The sequence below is a fragment of the Heloderma suspectum genome, chromosome 4 (genome assembly GCF_057233095.1).
Source record: "Heloderma suspectum isolate Gila_16-S chromosome 4, 16-S_ref, whole genome shotgun sequence".
In the NCBI taxonomy this organism is placed as follows: domain Eukaryota; kingdom Metazoa; phylum Chordata; class Lepidosauria; order Squamata; family Helodermatidae; genus Heloderma; species Heloderma suspectum.
Genome location: NC_139461.1, coordinates 173,415,466 through 173,433,384, shown reverse-complemented (window position 1 = coordinate 173,433,384; position 17,919 = coordinate 173,415,466). Strand labels below are relative to the sequence as shown.

The 17,919-nt window shown below is 44.7% G+C and overlaps 1 protein-coding gene across 1 annotated transcript; it reads left to right on the top strand.

Annotated features, from left to right (window-relative positions):
- The first annotated feature begins 6,904 nt into the window (after positions 1-6,904).
- RGS16 (regulator of G protein signaling 16) lies at positions 6,905-16,557 on the top strand. The gene is made up of 5 exons (XM_084848189.1): positions 6,905-7,040; positions 9,755-9,847; positions 10,605-10,666; positions 11,193-11,359; positions 15,317-16,557. Exons 1-5 carry the CDS (start codon positions 6,997-6,999, stop codon positions 15,515-15,517), a joined length of 567 nt encoding a protein of 188 aa, XP_084704315.1. The 5' UTR covers positions 6,905-6,996; the 3' UTR covers positions 15,518-16,557.
- The last annotated feature ends 1,362 nt before the right edge of the window (positions 16,558-17,919 follow it).

Genomic DNA, 17,919 nt, shown 5'->3' with positions numbered 1-17,919 from the left:
GGGATGCATGTTGCCCTTTCCTGATTTATATGAATACTGGTTGGTCCAGGTTTTTAAAGAATCTTAAAAATGAATTATGTCATTCATACATACACACACACACACATCCCCATTTATTAATGTATGGCTATCAGGACTGCCAACTTTGATACTAGACAGCTCTGCAGAGAATCTCAATGTTACCAGCCACAAACAGCACTCTGATGGGAGAACCAGTACTTGTAAAATTCTCCCTTTTGTTCAGCAATTAAAACCACAGGATCCCTGTCCTGTATAGAATCAGCCCTAGTCATTTTACATACATCTTGTGCTCTGACACATTCATGTGAATCATGTCTCACTTCCAGTAGACACTTATCTCTCCTCCTGGCTCTCTCTCTCTCTGGTTCATCTTGTTCCCGTGGTACCTTTCTTTGCAATTGACAGTCTATCCATCTGCAGCTGTTTCCTGCTTCCTTTTCTCTCCCCCTCCCACTCAAGAGGCCACTAAGACAATACAGCATGTGGGATGGCAATAGAGCAGGATTATGTTGCTTCTCTTAGCTACGTCTGTGTCACAAGTGTCTCTGATATGCACTTGCTGGTGCCTGTACAGCTTCCAGCACAGCTCTGAGACTAGGTGTAATTTCCTCCTCTCTGATAGAAATGTAATATAAGCTTTGGGATGGGAGTGGGGGGAAGGAATGGAACATTTGTCTCTCTCTAGCATATCTGTGACTGCATCATACAATTAGAAAGAGCAAGTGAGGTTGCAATGTTATACACCTGGGAGTAAGCCCCATTGAACACAGTGGCATACACTTCCAAGTTGACATGAACTGTGAGTCCATGTTAGGGATGGGCAAACACCACCTTCAAGCTTGCCTCGCCTCTTTCCCCATGTTTGATTGTGCTTTTTTTGTTTTGTTCAAACAGGAAAAAGTGTGCATCTTGAACATGAAAAATGTGGCTTTTTTTAAAAAAAAGTGCACCGAAATGCGTACTCCCTCTGAGTATAATATGAAAAATGCAAATTTTACAAAAATGTGCATTTTTTTAATGTAAATGCATCTTCTGGAATTTGTAAACATTTTCAGAGAACATGCTCTCCTCCTTGCAGTCAGGTTTGTGAATGGGACATGTTCGCATGATTTGTGAACATAAATGAAATTTTTATACATGCCTAGTGTACGTCAGCCTTCCACAACGTGTTGTCTCCGGATGGCTTGGACTACAACTCCCACCACCCCCAGCCAGCATGGGGATGATGGGGATGTAATCCAGCACGTCTGGAGGACACCTGGTTGGGAGAGCCTGATCTACATACTAGAGCAAGAATAGACTCTATTCTAGAGCAAGAATACTAGACATACTAGAATACATACTAGAGCAAGAATAGGTAATTGGCTAGAGGCAAGAATAGGCAAACGAGGTGGTAGTCCTCTTGAGGTGATGAAATGGAGCGAACTGCAGCAGGTGGAGAATCACACATAGACCTGGGCTGAAGTATTTGGTGCAAAATGGGGAGTTTTGGGGTGCAAACACCCCCCACAAGTAGGTTAGCCAGATATAAACAAGAACTGAGCTCCTACACCTTTAGTAGTTGTGTAAAAGAGGGAATTTCAGAATTCCCTCTTCAACACAAGTACTAGAGGTGCAGGAGCCCTGTCCTCTTTTGTATCTGGTCACTCTACCAAAGCACCCCTCCCCCAATACCGTTTCCTTCATTTTTCCGGCAGCTGCTCTCACAACAATCCGTCCCTCCCTGTGTGTGTGTCAGGTTTCATTTATGTGGGTAGGGCCCACAAGACATGCAGGGCTGAGCATACATTGCCTAGTTGTCCAGGCAACACAGGGACGTATCCCTCTGTTCCTACACTGTATTGGCTGCCGTATAGGGTGGGAACAGAGGAACTCGTGCCCCATATTGCCTAGGTAATAGAATGACGTACTTCCTTCCCCTTGCCTTATGCACTGAGCAAAGTACACCCAAGTTCATGCCCCTGACCCCATGAAGCACTGATGAAAGTGGGGACAGGGGATTTTGCAGGGGATTTTGAAAGTCAGACTGAACAATCACAGAGCCTGCAACTCAGTCCCAATTAAAGCTTCTCTACATTAAAACAAAACAAAAGGCACCTCCCTGCAAGAAGAAAACTAGCACAGCAGTGCTGGGGCTTGGACTAGAACTTTTCTTCCTGATTTCTAGGTTGGCGGGGGCAGGGGAACACTGGGTTGTTTCTACATGGGGCAATCAACCAAAAGTGGCATTTTCCACCTCCTCCCTGAAGTGGTACAGCCCATTCATTCATTTTAGGATTCTGCCATCTCATACTGCTGTGTGTCTTACCCACACACCAGGATGAGCCTCAGCCTATTCCACCACGTACCGGGTAATTTATCTGTGCAATGGAAGTTTTGTATCATTTGTTTATATTCCCCACTTCCTTTTCAAGCTTGTGACAGCTGACACAATATAAAATCAGTTGTAAACATAGAAATACTTCGGGAAAAAAACTCAGCATAGGAGATAGGAGCATTTGAGGGGGAGCGTGGGAAACAATAAAACAGGAGATGGGCAACTTGTGGCCCTCCAGATTTTTTGGGCTTACAACTCTCATGAGCTTTCATCCTGCACAATCAGTGGTGAGAGATCATGGGAGCTGTAGGCCAAAACATCTGAAGGACCACAAATTGCTCACTCCTGCAGTAAAAGTAGCACCGTGCAACAAAAGCCAGTCTAAAAACAGGTTAGCTTTACACTTTTTTCTCTCTCTCTAAAAGAAGGGAAATGCACTAATGCATTGTTCAGCCTCTGGGACCTAATTCCACATGGTTGGGGCTACACGCCGCCTTTTCCAACCTGTAAACTGAGATGTGCCCCGGGGGTCTCTGCAACTATGCAATAGGGGCCTCAGGAGGCATGCTCTGCTCATAGGGGAGGCTCTCCCTCTGCGGAGTGAGTGAGAGCAAATCCACAGGGGCTTGCGTGTAGTTGCAGAGCTCCCTGAGGTAACTACACTCTCCAACCCTTCTCCCTCTGTAGTAGTATTACAGTATTACAATACCTCTGTAGTAGTATTACAGCTTGCCTACCACCTTGTTTTTACTAGAAGGTTTTCAGAGCTGCTTATACCAGCTTCCACAAAATGGCTGAGGAGCGGCATTCAACTGGTGTGTGTGTGTGTGTGTGTGTGTGTGTGTGTGTGTGAGAAGTAGCACAGGCCTGCTGTTCTAGCCCATCCCCTTACGTTGTAACTGATGCTGAGCGTTCTGTAGGGTCTATCCTCATATGACAGACTCGCACAGGATTGCTTCCTGACCTACACCACGCTCTGGTTTACTACTTCGGGCCTTCTTTGGGTGTTCTCCCTGCTCTGACTCCATTCACGTCCGGGGGGAGAACAGGGCTGCGCTCTCTGCCCCTGCCTCTTCTGTTGTGTCTCCATTGCTACTGTTCATGCACTGGAGGGCGAATGTCTGAAATAGGGAGCAAGGGTGGCCATGTGTCCTCTTTTAAACAGGACAGTCCTGTATTTGAAGGGCTGCTCTGTCCAATTCTGGGTTAAAAATAAAGAACCAGAAGGAAGGAAGAAGGAAGAGCTAGGCCTTGACGCTGCCCATCAACAGCAGCTGGACAACAGACTGAGCAAGGCACACAGGTCACCTGGTTACGGTCTCCCACCCCACAGTGTGATTTAGAGGCACAATCCTATGGTGATAGTCAGCAGCCTCTGAACTGCATTTGCAGTTAGACAGCCAATTTCAGCTGTCTAGCTGGAGCAGCTCAGAGCGGGGGGCGGGGGGAGGATGGACGGCGTATAGGAAGTGTGTACAAGCACTTCCGCCATCCCCACCCCTGGAAATGTCCCCATTTCTCCCACTCCGTGCTGCTGTTCTGAGTGCGGAGACAGGGACGAACCGTGCCGCCTACAAGGCAGCGAGGGAGGGGGTGGGGGCCAGTCTTCTGGGAACCGACCTCAGAGCGCTGGCTCCGGGGTCAGTTCCTGAAACCTGAAAAATCCAGTGGTTGTCTAGCTGCTGTCTAGCAGCTGTAGGATTGCGCCCTTACTGTATTTTTATTTAAATGATTAAGAAAAACTTAACTTGCATCTATACACATAAATTAGCCCTTTGTGCGAATTGGTGTCTTCTTTTTTTTGGCGATTCGTAAGTAAGTGGCCAACCTGCTATGCATGTAGGCATCTCGTGTGGTTTAGAACGCTGATGGTATAGGGACCCTACAGATGCAGAGCAGGCTCTGGCCTTCAAACCTTCCCTTTCCAGTGTGTGGAGGGTGGCTGGGTGGTATGGACAGAGTGGGGTGGGGTGGAGCGGGCTGGTGACCATGGTTACACCCTCCTCCATCACATGATCCCAAATACGGCTTCTGTGCCTGGATAGTTCCACTTCAGATTGGAAGTGCTTACATGAAGGAATGTTCTCCCATGAAAAAACATGGCTATACATAGCAAAGTAGGATGTCAGGGAGAAGGCTAGGCAAAAACCAATGCCAGTTTTCTGTGTGTATGGATTTGATTTGATTTGGTGGGGTGGAGGAGTATTCAGTCCTTTGAGCTCTCCACCTCTAGTCTAAAGTGGTACGTTCCCGAAACAGACTGACCACCTCATCTGCTGTTTGTGAGAACAAAACCTCTAGTAACATTTAAACCCAGGCGATCATGTAGAAAAGGCTGAGAACGTGGTTACTTCATACTGGCGTTCTCACAGCGATCTCCAGGATTCATCCATTACCAAATGGAAGTGGTGATCCAAAACATCAGGAGAGCACCAGGTTGCGTAATTGCAGGGAGACGATACTAAGCTAGATGCAACCGTGGTCTGACTCAATATAATCCAGCTTCCTATGTTCCTATGACCCAGAAATTTGTATAGCCCTACCAGGTCAGGAGAACCCACCAGGCTGCCTAGGTGGGCAACTTCACTGTGGAAAGGAAGAGCAGCCCTTGGGACCTTTCGGTCTTCTGCCCTGAGTGGCTTGTGAGTTTCAAGCCCCAGAGCTCCTGACAAGTTACTCCCAATGAACAATCATGTACCAAAAAGGCACAGGAGCTCATGTCTGTGGTGGACAATTCATTAATGGATGACCATTTCTGTGTTACAAATGTAGCTGCAACCAGTTTTTTGCCACTTCCCTACATGCATTTTTCAGAACTGTGAAAAGTAACATGATAATGCTTAGCTTTCGTAGAATGAGCTAGTCACAAGAAAGTAAGAATTGCCTTGCTGGGTCAGACCCAAAGTTCCATCTGATCCAAAATTCAGCTTCCAACCTGGCCAGCCAGATGCATGAAACCACCATCTCTCTCTCTCTCGATTGTCTCCAGCATCAGGCATTCAGGCATGAATATATATATATATTCGTATATGTATGTGCGTGTCTGCATGTGTGTATATATATATGTATGTATGTATGTGTGTGTGTGTGTGTGTATATATATATATATACTGTATATATATTGTCCCCAGCATCATCACTGCCTCTGAAAAAGGAGGCTCCATTTTACTGTCATGGCTAATATCTGTTAGGGCGCAATCTAGCAACAGCACTTCAAAAACAGAGGGAAGGAGGCTAATGAGGTCTCAGGATAGCTCGTATCTTGGCCTCTCTGGTTTCCTCTGCTCCCTGCCCACCAAAATGCCTCCTTTCCCCCCTCTCTGAGGTTGATTTTCCAGCCTCAGAAGGCAGCCGATGCGGTTCTTTCTGCATCAGCTGTGAGGGGTCAGGGTCAGGGGGTCAGATCTCCAACCTCCCCTCCGTGGTTGGAGTGCTGTCTCCGACCTTGGAGGGGGGATTCCCCTTATCTTATGGCCCCTCTGGCAATTTTTAAAGGCCATCAGATTGCTTCCTTAATAGATCTTTGCTTCATTATTTTTTCCAGCCCTTCTTTAGAAGCCTTGGAGGCCATCACTTCCTCTAGTAATAGTACAACTCCTATACCTGTTGGAATTTTTACTAAACCTGCAAATAGATATGGGCACTAGCTTTGTACAGGGCACTTGAGACCTTACATCTTGGTATAGTACATATTTACTTGGAAATCGGTCCCATGGGTTTTAATGAGACTCACCGGGGCCAAACTAGGCATGAAGCCTGTCATGTAGATTGCCCTTACGTAGTTGATTTATCTTTAACGAATAGCTGGTGCATGGGAAAGAGGGGTGGGGGCTGGATTGGGAGCATGGTATGGAGGAGGGGGTGCTTTAACACTTTACCCCTGTTGTGCTCCTGATCTGAATCACACACGCACACCCCACATGCCTGCCATTTGCAATAGGATGAAAGCCTTATTTTAATTTAAAAGAAGTCTGCTTTTAAAACAATTCTATTTTAAAACAATTCTTTTAATGTGTTCTATTTTTATTTTTTATCATTTGTTTTATTGTATTTGCTTTTATTATGTGTGTTGCCCTGAGAGCTTTGGCTACAGGGCGACTCATAAATTGAATAAATTGTTGCCAGAATCAACTACATAAGGACAAACAACGTGACAAATGGCACATCAAGTTTGGCCCCTTCAAGGTAAGTGTGTGTTTTAAGTGTCACTTTAACACAAACAAAAAAGGATTTCAGCAAAGAGCATCCATCACTGTGTGTTTTTCATCATACACTTGATAAAGTGTTTATTTCGCTGTAAACCTAGCAGCAAAATGCATCCCTGGAGCTTTTGTGTGCCGTCTCTCCCCTTCAAATCAGAGAAGCTACAGGAACAGAAGCACCCCTATTTTATAATAATACAGAATTGGTCTCTTGTCCTCTTGTCTGGGAACTGCTTATGACCGTGATGTTCAAGGACAGCTCCGATTCTTCTTGTCTAAAGGCAGGAACTGTGTGCTTGATTCACGTCCCCTCCCATTTCCCGCTAGATATAAAAGCTCTGCTCCCAGACTCTCCAGCACAGAGACCTCAGCAGGAAAAGGTGCAGCTACAGCTATCCGCTTCTCACCATCCCAGTTTACACAGACTTAGGCAAAGCATCCACCTGCTTTCTCAGCATGTGTCGGGGTTTAGCTGCACTCCCTGCCAGCTGCTTGGAAAGGTAAGAGGCTTGGGAAATATTTGGGGCTCTTGGCAAATGATTACCTAGGTGAGAAATCATCACAGCTGCGCCTTGCTTGGCCATCTCCTCTGAACTGGTGTTAACATTTGTGTGCAACTTTAGCTCAAACTCCCATTGTACCTTTTCAAATAATGGCTTCGCTAGTTAAATCATTGTACCTTTTCAAATAATGATTATTTAGTTGAGGAAGACTTACTGAGAAAAAAGAGGTAATTAACAAAACAAAAAAGAACTATGTCTGTCTCATATTTCTGTTGCTGTTGCTGAGGGATGTTTGGTTCCCTGCTTCATAGACAGTTTGCTTTTGCTCAGAAGGAAAGCTTTGTAGTGATATGATGAAAAGACTACAACAGAACCATAATCTATTTTTGCAGTTCTCTGAGACAACTCTGCAAGCAGCCCTCCACACAGTTAGCATTCCTGCTGCACACCATCCAGAGCGGGGTGAGCTAAGAATAGAAAGCAATACACCAGGCAACCATCTCCAAACTGTCGCAGTGATGCGCCAGCTAGCAGGGAGGCACCTCTGTGCAGTTGCAGATGCATCGCAGCAGGCAGCTGTCGCAAGAGATCCAAAAACAGACAACTGTCTCCGCAGCATTATGGTGTGCACAGTGGAAGTGAAGTGTCCCAGTTGGGTCACTGAGGGGGAATGGTGTCAGGGAACGTCAGGCAAGATGGCATGGAGAAATTCAGCCTTGTGCTCTCTCAAAAAAAGGAATGTGGATATTATTATTATTACTATTTCTATAGTATTGCCAATTTACAAGTTGCTTTACAGAGCAACGTAAGTGCAGGTCCCTGGCTTGAGGAGCTTACAGTCTACATTTTGACAGTGGGAGACAGCACAGGGTAGGAAGGAGGAAAGGGAGAGAGATAAATGCAGTTCAACTTGAGCTTAATGGGGGATAGACATTACAGTGCCTATTTGCTGGCATACCACTTTGCTATTAAATTAATGGTACTGTTCCAGATGCTTGTTTCTCCACTACAACTCCCATCACCCCCAGCCAGCAGGGTCAATGGCCCTGCCAGTTGGGAGATGATAAGAATTGTCCAACACATCTGGAGGATACCAGGTCTATTGTCTCCAAGGAAGTGGGGCTTTTACAGCTGTGAACACACACTGGGTTTCTGGGAACTTTAAGACACTCTGGGTGTCTTTGCCTAATGGTAAAAGTGGTTGGTTTCCCCACTCACCCCACCCCACCCCACCCCACTGCCTGACCTACCATAATCTCTGGTGAAGCAAATGTTGCAGGCTTTGGGAGTGCTTTGAAGAACCTGAGGAAGCAGTACAGATAATGACCACACGGAACGTGTGTACCCCCAGGCAAAGACAGTGCTACGACCCTTCCTTTAAATCTCTGGAAGAAACCAGCTACCTTCACATGGCTTAATTCTCTCAGATTCAACAGCAATAGAAGTATGAAGGATAAGACAGACTATCTGTGGGTGTAAGCGGAGCAAACTTGCAGGGAGCCATCCGAGAGGAGGAAGCAGCTAAAAGGGTACCAGATGTTCCGAGTGGAAAGGCATTGCTCTTTGCAACAGGCTGTTACCAGTTCTGTGTGCCTCATGGTACTCCAATCCCTTGCATCTGAAGAGCAGATGCCACAGAACAAATGTACCATCCAATTAAAGAAATTATACTAAAATGCTTTTGAACTACAGAAATGAATAATTTTGGTTGCTTTGTGAAAACCCCCTTGAAGCACTCCTACCAATATTCCCAGTTCATAATGGGCCATTACGTAACAGTATGACTTCTCAAGAGTCCTGCAGCACAGAGGGTGAGGAATGTACCATGACGTTGGGGATGAAGAAAAAGAAGCCCTTATAGGAAACGGCAATTTATTAAACTCGAGGGCACTGATGAATCCTAAATGTTGTAAAAGTTAATAGTCAATTCAGCAGTTTGAGTACTAAAGATAAACTAAATTCACTGCCAGGTAGATCCTGTTGTCTTTACAAAGTGGGAACTCAGAGGAAGTCTGCAGAGTCTAAAAAACACCCTGGATTAAATGCAAGACACAACAGATTGTGTCTCCAGAATAGACTTTGAAAGAACTTAAAAAAAAAAATTGGCCACCATTCTATTGGAAATGATTACATTATCTGCATGGGTAATCCAGCCTTGGTTTCTGCATAGATGAGAATTATCTGCTTGATTAAGAAAACTGCCTAATTGTAATGCTTGCATACTTATGCACAACAGAAATTAGTCTAATGAAAGATATGCCCCTATGGTTACTCTGCATCTCTTATTTTTTGGAACAAAGATGCAACATCTATCCCCCCCCCCGCCCCCCCGGCAATGTATCCACAGCTATGCAGAGTCTTCCACAAACCCAGAAGGCCATTCTCAGCTCAGGGCAGGGCAGGCTTGAAGCAAGGAACATGCACTGCTGCCCCCTAGCAATCACTTCTTTATTTTCTTAGTATCCATTTGTTCGTTCGTTCGTTCATTCATTCATTCAATACATTTCTAATCTGCCCAATAACTAATGTTGTCTGGGTGAATTACAACCAGTTAAAAACTAAAATGCCATTTTAAAACACAAATATATAAAATACAATACAAATATTTAAAAGAATAAAATGCATTATCATGCAAAATAATAAATAGCACAGGAATCAATAAAACAGTCATAATAACCTAGGAATATTCTGATATTCCTCTTATTTTTCAGAGCCAAAGAGTTCAAGACCCGTTTGGGGATCCTGCTTCATAAACCAGATTTTGGACATAAAATTGGGAACCTCAGCCGGGGCACAAAACAGAGGTAAGCCATGTCTAGAATAGCAAACTGATATGTCCTAGAACATACAGCTACAGGAAAGGAACCTGGGTCAGAAGGAGCAACAGAGCACTGCAGCATTCAAACTCTATTAGTTCCTAAGGAATTCCAAAGGGAGGAAGGACTCGTAACTAAGGCTTCTATCTGTAGGAGAAAACATGCTATGCGATACGGCTGTTCTTCAATTGTGAGTTGCGTTGCCCTGTAATTATCACAGAGAAAACTCCACTAAGGCTGCAACCCTATGCATATTTAGACAGAAAAAAGTCCTACAGTTCCCAGCATGCCTCAGCCAGCTATGCTGGCTGGGGCATGCTGAGAATTCTAGGACTTTCTTCTGTCCAAGCATGCATAGGGTTGCACCCTAAACCAGTTCAATGGCATGTGTGTTTTCAAGCTAGATGCTCAGCAAGACAGCAAAATAGGTGGCATCTCTCACCCATTTTGGTGAGCAGCCTGCAAGAACAATGGCCCGTCTTTTCCCCTATGGCTAACAAGATTTTCAGAACTTGCCTCAGCTCCTTTCTAAATACTGTAGCCACACTATGGATTTGAGATAATATGAGGCAGTTATGAAATTAAGAGAGGGAGACATCCATAGGTAGCAATGAGACTGTTCATTTTCTTATTTTAGCTTATGATCTCTGGGCTTCTTGTTGGCTCTTCTGCCTATACTCCTTACCCCAACATTACTTTTGAACCTCCCGCAACATGGTTCCAACACACTTCTTTTTTTCTCCAGATATGCTTTGGAAGAAATGCTTGGATGGAAGGAATCTTTTGACCATCTATTGAGAAGTAAAAGTGAGTAGTAATATGTTATGATGCATAATGTACCAATAGGAAAGTATAATTACAAGCAGCAGGAGTTGGTGACCACATGATTTAACAGGTTGTTCCCATCTTAGTCCTCTATGAAACAGGAATCTCTTGACAATCCACATAATGCCAAAACAGCAGAGAATTTCCCCCGATGTATTTCTGGAAAGCAGATACCTTACAAAGGCACCATATAGAAAATGCAAGCTTTGACTGTTCCATCATTCTTTCAGGTGTACTGTATCCCAGCCCCATTAAACTCTGAATCAGATAAGATGGGACATTAAAAATATCCTTGAATTCCACACTTAAGATTCTCTTCCCCCAAATATATTTTCTGCAGCGTTCTGGGCTGTGTTCAATACAAGGTGTCTAGTTCTTTTTTCCTCCTTGAGATTTATTCAGGATTTCGAAAATCCATAGCCATGTTTTTTCCTCTGCAAGAAACTGTCCTTCCTCCTCTTCTCTCCCAGCCACATCTAAACTGGACATTCCTTCTCCTTATTTACAGGTGGGGTGGCAGCATTCCACGGGTTCCTTAAAACAGAATTCAGCGAAGAGAATCTGGAGTTCTGGCTGGCCTGCGAGGAGTTTAAGAAAACCCGCTCAAAAACAAGGCTGGCATCCAAAGCCAACAGGATCTTTGAGGACTTTGTTCAAAATGAGGCCCCCAGAGAGGTGAGTCAAAATCCCAAGGATGACTTCTGTGCTGACAATTGAATGGGTGCCTTCCTTAGCTACCACGAGAGGTGTTCCCATGGAGCTGCTTATCCACTTGTGATGCTGAATCTGGATTTGGAATAGGAAATACTCTTCCTCCTAGAGCAGCCTTCCCCAGCCAGGTGTCCCTCAGAGGTATTGGACTATAATTCCTGGCTGGCTGGCTGGCTGGAGGATGCTGGGAGTTGTAGTCAAACACCTCTGGAGGACACCAGGTTGGGAAAGGCTGTCCAAGGGGCTGCACTGGTTGCCTGTTATAAATGTTGTTCTACAGTTGCTACACACAGGTGCTTAGGAAACTGGTGCAGATTAAACTGGTACATTCCATCACCACCCTTGGTTACAAAATTAATAGTTAGTTACAGGATCACTTTTGACTGACCGCTGGAGGAAACTCACCCATGTATGGGGTGGCTCATGAGGCCTGTGCGCATTACTAACATATTATGCCATTTTAACTGTGATAGCTTCCTTCAAAGAATCCTGGGAACTGTAGTTTGATGGGGGTGCTTTAAAGTCCCTGTTTAATATCCCTAGCCACCCTGCTCACAGATGTGCCAGCCCAGGGTTCTTTGGGGACTGGGGTTGCTTCCATACAGAGGGCTCCTAGCACTCCCAGTGAGAAGGCATTGTGCAGCTATCCCATCTTTTCCTCTGGAGACATTGGAGAGGAGGGAAAGCAGGTGTGCTGGTGGGCAGGGAGGGGACTGGGGAGGCCGGCTTATGATGTACCCCAGGCCCCTTCCCTCCCGCTCTGCAGAGCCCCAGCTAGATGGGCAAAAAAGCCCATCTAGCCAAAATACAGAGAGGGAGGAGCACGGAGTCAATGATTGCCCCCACTGCTCCTCCTGCTCTGCATTGGATAGCCATAAGCCTCCAAGTTTGGAGGCTTACAGCCATTCCAATAGGATTGCGCCGCAATGGATTTTCCGCTGTAAGAAAAAAGACGAAAGAAGCAGGGGGAAAACATTGGGGGGATGGGTTGCAAGTGAAAGACAATGACATCTGGACCCACCATAAAATTCCATCAATTAGGCAGGGCAATGACGTAATAAAGGCACCTCATTTAAAAGCACCCAGAATAACCATTAAACCTGGTTTTGTCTGTGGTACTGAAACACCCAGGATGTTGCACTTGCATGATAAAACCAGGACTAATGTCTTTTGCAAAGAAATATAAACACTATCAGTAAGAACTATACTATTCAATACAGATTCAGCTCTACTTTGCCTCCATTTAAAAGGTATATGCAAATACATCCAGAATCTGTAGCACTTTACAAACACAATATTGGGCTGCTTCTCACATTATATATTGCAGACATGGAATGCCTTCCAGAAGCCACTCCACGTCTCTATACATGCACCAGTGTTGCCTTGTGAAAGAATAACACATGTGTGAAAAGGCAGAACTAGGTAACATGGCAGATATGGGGCTGCCACAAAAACGGCAACCTTGTGTCTTGTTCTCCACCTCATAGCTGTAATGGCTAGTGAAACACACTACATCACATCACCACACTCTAAGCTTCCCTGCCCTTATTGGCAGCAGGCAATGATGTGGAGTGGATCAGGGAAGTTCACACCAAAATGGCATTATAGGGAAAAATAAATAAAATTGGGTCTGTCTAGTTCCACCCTACCTCCCCAACAGGCTAGTAAACATTTAAGATACTCCTAGAAGTGTTGCGCTTTACAGATCTGTTGGGGAGAGGAGGAGTCGGGCACAGGTATTATGCAGACACAAATGCAGGCGTCTTTGTGTACGTGTGTGCCTTGCATGATCACTCTGTGTACAAAAAAGAACACACAAAGGAACCCTCCAAAAGATAAATGATGACTACTGCTCATAAAACTAATTAGCATTTTCAGCATCATTAGAGTCATTTTGCTCCTATGGAGAAATGAATTAAAAAAGAGATTCCTTCAAAATTGCACATAACAACTAGTAGAATAGAAGCCCAGTTATCTGGAGCTTTTATTTACTGTTCTTTCTACTGAAGTGTGTGGCTTTCTGAAAGGCATTTACTGTAATAATAGGACCGTGTTAATTTCTCACCTGGCTTTATGCAGCAAGTTGAGCATTATCAAATGTATGCAGATGCAAATTCGGTGCAAATTTGGATTCAGGTTATACTTCTGCATTTATCAGATGGCTTTACAGTGGGGATGACATGGAATTTCAAGATAATCGGAGTGATCTTGCTGATTACTTATGGCAGGGGGAAAGACCCATGACATTTCATGGGCAGGAGGAGATGGGGTGAACTGAGCACTTCAGATCCTTGATCCATCCTTCACTCAAACTCTCTTGTCTTCACTCCCTGGCAGGGCCAGCCCTATTATTTATTTATTTATTTATTTATTTATTTAATTTATATCCCGCCTTTTTTCCCCTTGCAAGGAACCCAAGGCAGCTGACATTATTCTCCTTCTCTCCATTGGACACAGCGAGGCAATCACCTCAGACAGCAAATGCAGGGTAGGGGTAGCATTGGCAGCACCCTGGTCATTTCTCCTGAGCCCCTGGCCATTCCCCTGTTGGGGGACAGATCTGTGTGTGTCATATGACCTGCCCTGAACTCCCTAAACTAGTCTGCAGCCCCCAGGTGCCTGGACATCTTACCTTTCGCTATTTAAAAAAAGCAAAGTTCCAGTGCTCAGGTTTGCTTCTTCAAATCTATGCCTGCCATGATGAATGTTCCCAGTGGGGTCCTTCTTCCAAGCCGGTTGCCGACCCCCTTGTAGAAAAAAAGGACCTTGTTCATGGATCTGCAACGCTCATTAGATTGGCTACATTTATTATATATGGGTCTCTCATTGCTGAATAAGTCTCCTACCCTTTCTAAAAGGATTGGAGGATTCTCCCAACTAGATCCAGAAGTGGCAAGCCTTTTAATGAATTCAGAACAAACACTCCAAGTGCAAAGAACCAAACAAAGCTGCACTGGACCAGTAAAATACTTTTTTGTGAAGTTTATGCTATGGGATGGTACGATTGAACTAAATTATTTCTCAAAACAAGTTTAACGTTCTTTCCAATATTATCAGCCTTTGTAAGTTGTGATGAGTTATAAACCGTTATGTCTACTTGAGCACCTGAGGAAGACCACCCATAGTCGAAAGGGAAATGCACCAGGGGGTGTAGTGGACTGCTAGATATAACCTAACTGTAAAACTGACTGTTGGGTATTTACTGATATTGTTGTGTCTGAAAAACTGACTGGGAGCATCTCTACACCAGCCTAAAATCCTGCATTTAAAACGGGGCTTTCTGCTTCCGTTTTAAATGCAGGATCACGACGACTCCCTTTTTCACGTGCTTCCTATTCCCCCTCCTTCTCCCCGTATCTGAGTCTTCCATATCTTTCATTGGTCTCGCTCCTCTTCTTGCCTCTTTTCCTCTTTTCACGGAGGGAACTCAAGCGGAACCCAATGGGGTAATTTGATAGCTCATTATCTGCGATCTATTTAAAAATGGAACAAAGGGCATTTAGTGCAGGAGACGCCCTGGAGGGTCACGGTGGCATGTAAAGGGCCCGCAAACTTCCGTGACTGAGCGATCTCAATAGCAGGATAAAAGCTCCATGTGAAGGAGCCCTGATGGTCTATTTATGTGACTGCTTTGAGAAATAGTTTAGTTCAATAATTTAGCGTAAACTCCAAAAAGTGTTTTACTGGTCCAGTGCTGCTGCTTTGTTTGGTTCTTTGCACTTGGAGTGTTTGTTCTGAATTTGTTACTGGGAACCTTGTCTTTTTTTTGTTTTGTAAAGCCTTTTAATGATACAAGCTGAAAAAATTATACCAGTCTCTGTATTTAAATGTACACTCTACCTGTTATTTCTACACTTACCACCATTAGGAAATATACTGGTATAAAATGAATAGTCACCATGTGCTCTCCCTTCCTTACAGGTGAACCTTGACCATGAAACCAGAGAGGCAACTAGGAGGAATCTCACCGTCGCCACTTCTGCTTGCTTCGAAGAAGCCCAAGCCAAAACCCATACCTTGATGGAGAAGGACTCCTATCCCAGATTTCTGAAATCTGCCTACTACAGAGATCTGATAGAACAAGCGACTAGCCATAGAACAGGCAAGCCCACACACACCTGAGGCCACCCATTGCCCTCGCTTGGACCTGTGTTGGGGAACAGAGACACAGAACAGACCAGGAGAGGCAGGACCCTGAGAGGGAGGTGCTAAGAGCTTTGCCTGGCAGAGTTTTGGCTGGGGCTTTATCCTGGCTAGGATGCCTGGGACCTCAAATGCTTCCATGCACCCAGAAGCTCTACCGAAGAAAGACCCTCCCTAGCACCACAGAAGGCAGGCTGTGAGGGAAGAAAACAGGAGTTCGAGATGTGCTGGAGAACGCTGTGCAAGGAGGAACCTGTTCTCCAGAAAGGAGGAGGAAAGCAGAAGTGAGAAATAAGTGACAAATAACCGGGAAGGTTGAATTCCCCCTCTAAAATGGTTTACCACTCGCTGCTGAATGTTGTGTGTCAATGTGCCCATCCACATACACCAGCGAAAGCCTCTGTCTGCTCTCAGAAGCCAGTCTCTGCACCTACAAACATAGACCAAAACTGTACATAGCACACACAGGTTTGCCATTTCCACCTGCCGCATGTCAGCTCCAGAAGCCCACAGCTCTCTGCATGTTTGTACACTGACCAGCTGGATGTTCCAGGGCTTAGCATCCTTAACAGCGCAGGCCTCACTTTGTCTATGGACCCAGAGAGGAAAGCTGCATCTGCTTTGCATAGACTGCGTTCATAAATCTCTGTCTTCTGCCAATTCCTTCCAATGACATATGCAGAAGTCACATGGATTTGGTGTATTGTACCTCTCTGAACATTATATGCAACATTGGGTGATCTGCCCCATTTTTTAATTATTTATTATTATTATTATTATTATTATTTATTTTGTTATTTATTCAGATAGGGCATTAGATGAGCACAGCACTTTAGAAGCAGGTGCTATGGACAAGTCATTGCAGCAAGAAGGCTGCAGTTGAAACTGGACTTATAAAATGCGCTAACAGGCAGCTTATACAGAGAAATGAAAAAGACAGAGAGGGAGACAGTGCTAAGATCAGCCTTGAAAATATGAGTCCATAAAAGTTATTAGCCAATAAAAATGTCTACTACCCCACATATGGTTATTTGCAGCACATTTGACAGCCTGAAAGGGGAAAAAAGACCAACTTTCCAATGGACAAACACTTCCCTGCTTGGAGATTAGTTTTATTCATCTCAAGTGAATGGCTATTTATTTACAATCCCAGACTACAATGCAGTCAAACAAAGGAAAAGGCTGAAGGGTTGATTTCTTGGCTACAGTTTACAAGCCACTTATTGAAGACTAGTCCCATTGAAAGTCTAAAAATATAGCCAGTAGGGATTATTTAAGGAGTTAACTGCAGCAGAATTCATTTGTGGCTTCACCCATTCAAGGTGTGCATCTCCAGTGCAAGCCCCACTGAAATTGGTAGCAGTTGTGCATGTCCTTGTGGAACTACCAATATTTTAGCAGGGATACAGATGTGCAGGAGACATTGCCAGTAAGATGTGTCTCACAGGCCGTCAATGGGTTTTGATGAAGAACATTTTGGAAAGGAGATGTAGAAAAATCAGAAGAATGAGACAAGTGGGCAACCATAGCTCAAATCTCCAGGTTAAAACTGCCTATCCAAAGCAGGGATGTATGGCTGAAGTCCTGTTAGAAAGTTAGTGGGCCCAGTGCCTCTTAGTGCAAGAAGTGACTTGATTTTGGAGAGAGAGGAACAGCACATTGTTGAACAGAATGTTGATGGTGTCAACATTTTCAGCTTAGAGAAAAACGAGTCTCCACATTGATTAAATAAAGAGCAGATTCACACATGATCAGCTCTCCCCTTTGAGCTATGCCGTCCACATGGGCAGCACAGGACGGTTTAGGAATCACATACAACCCTGTCCCAATGAAAAGGAAAACATAGCACACCCTGCATGCATGGCAGCTGATCCATTACTGCAGTCTGGAAACAGATGCAGGGCTGGTCCTGCCATTCGACAGGGCAGGCATTGTGATGTTGCATTGGTCACCACCTTTTCCACTTGTACAGTTGGCAGAGTCCTGGATTACAAGTGGGAAGGGGCACAGGCTCACAGTCATTTCCCCTGCCCATTTGTACTTTCATACATTCTGTAATGTACACCAGCTAGGGATTGTTTGGGGGTCTGTTGCACTAAAGGTAACTGGCAGCAAAAGAATGTGCCAGACCTATCTGAATGATTGAACCCCTGCATAGTTTGGTTGAATCAGACCTTAGAGCCAACTACCTACATTTGACAGGCTGCAAAGCAGATTATTTCTTCCAAACATAAACCTATCAAGAGTTATTTATATGATTTAAGTACTGGAAGTGGCTGGGGTTGGGGAACTGTAAACACACAATTACTGAGCAGTTTACAGTGCAGTGTAAGGCTTTGGACTGGTTCATGAACATATGTTCATCCTCCAGTGACGTGTGA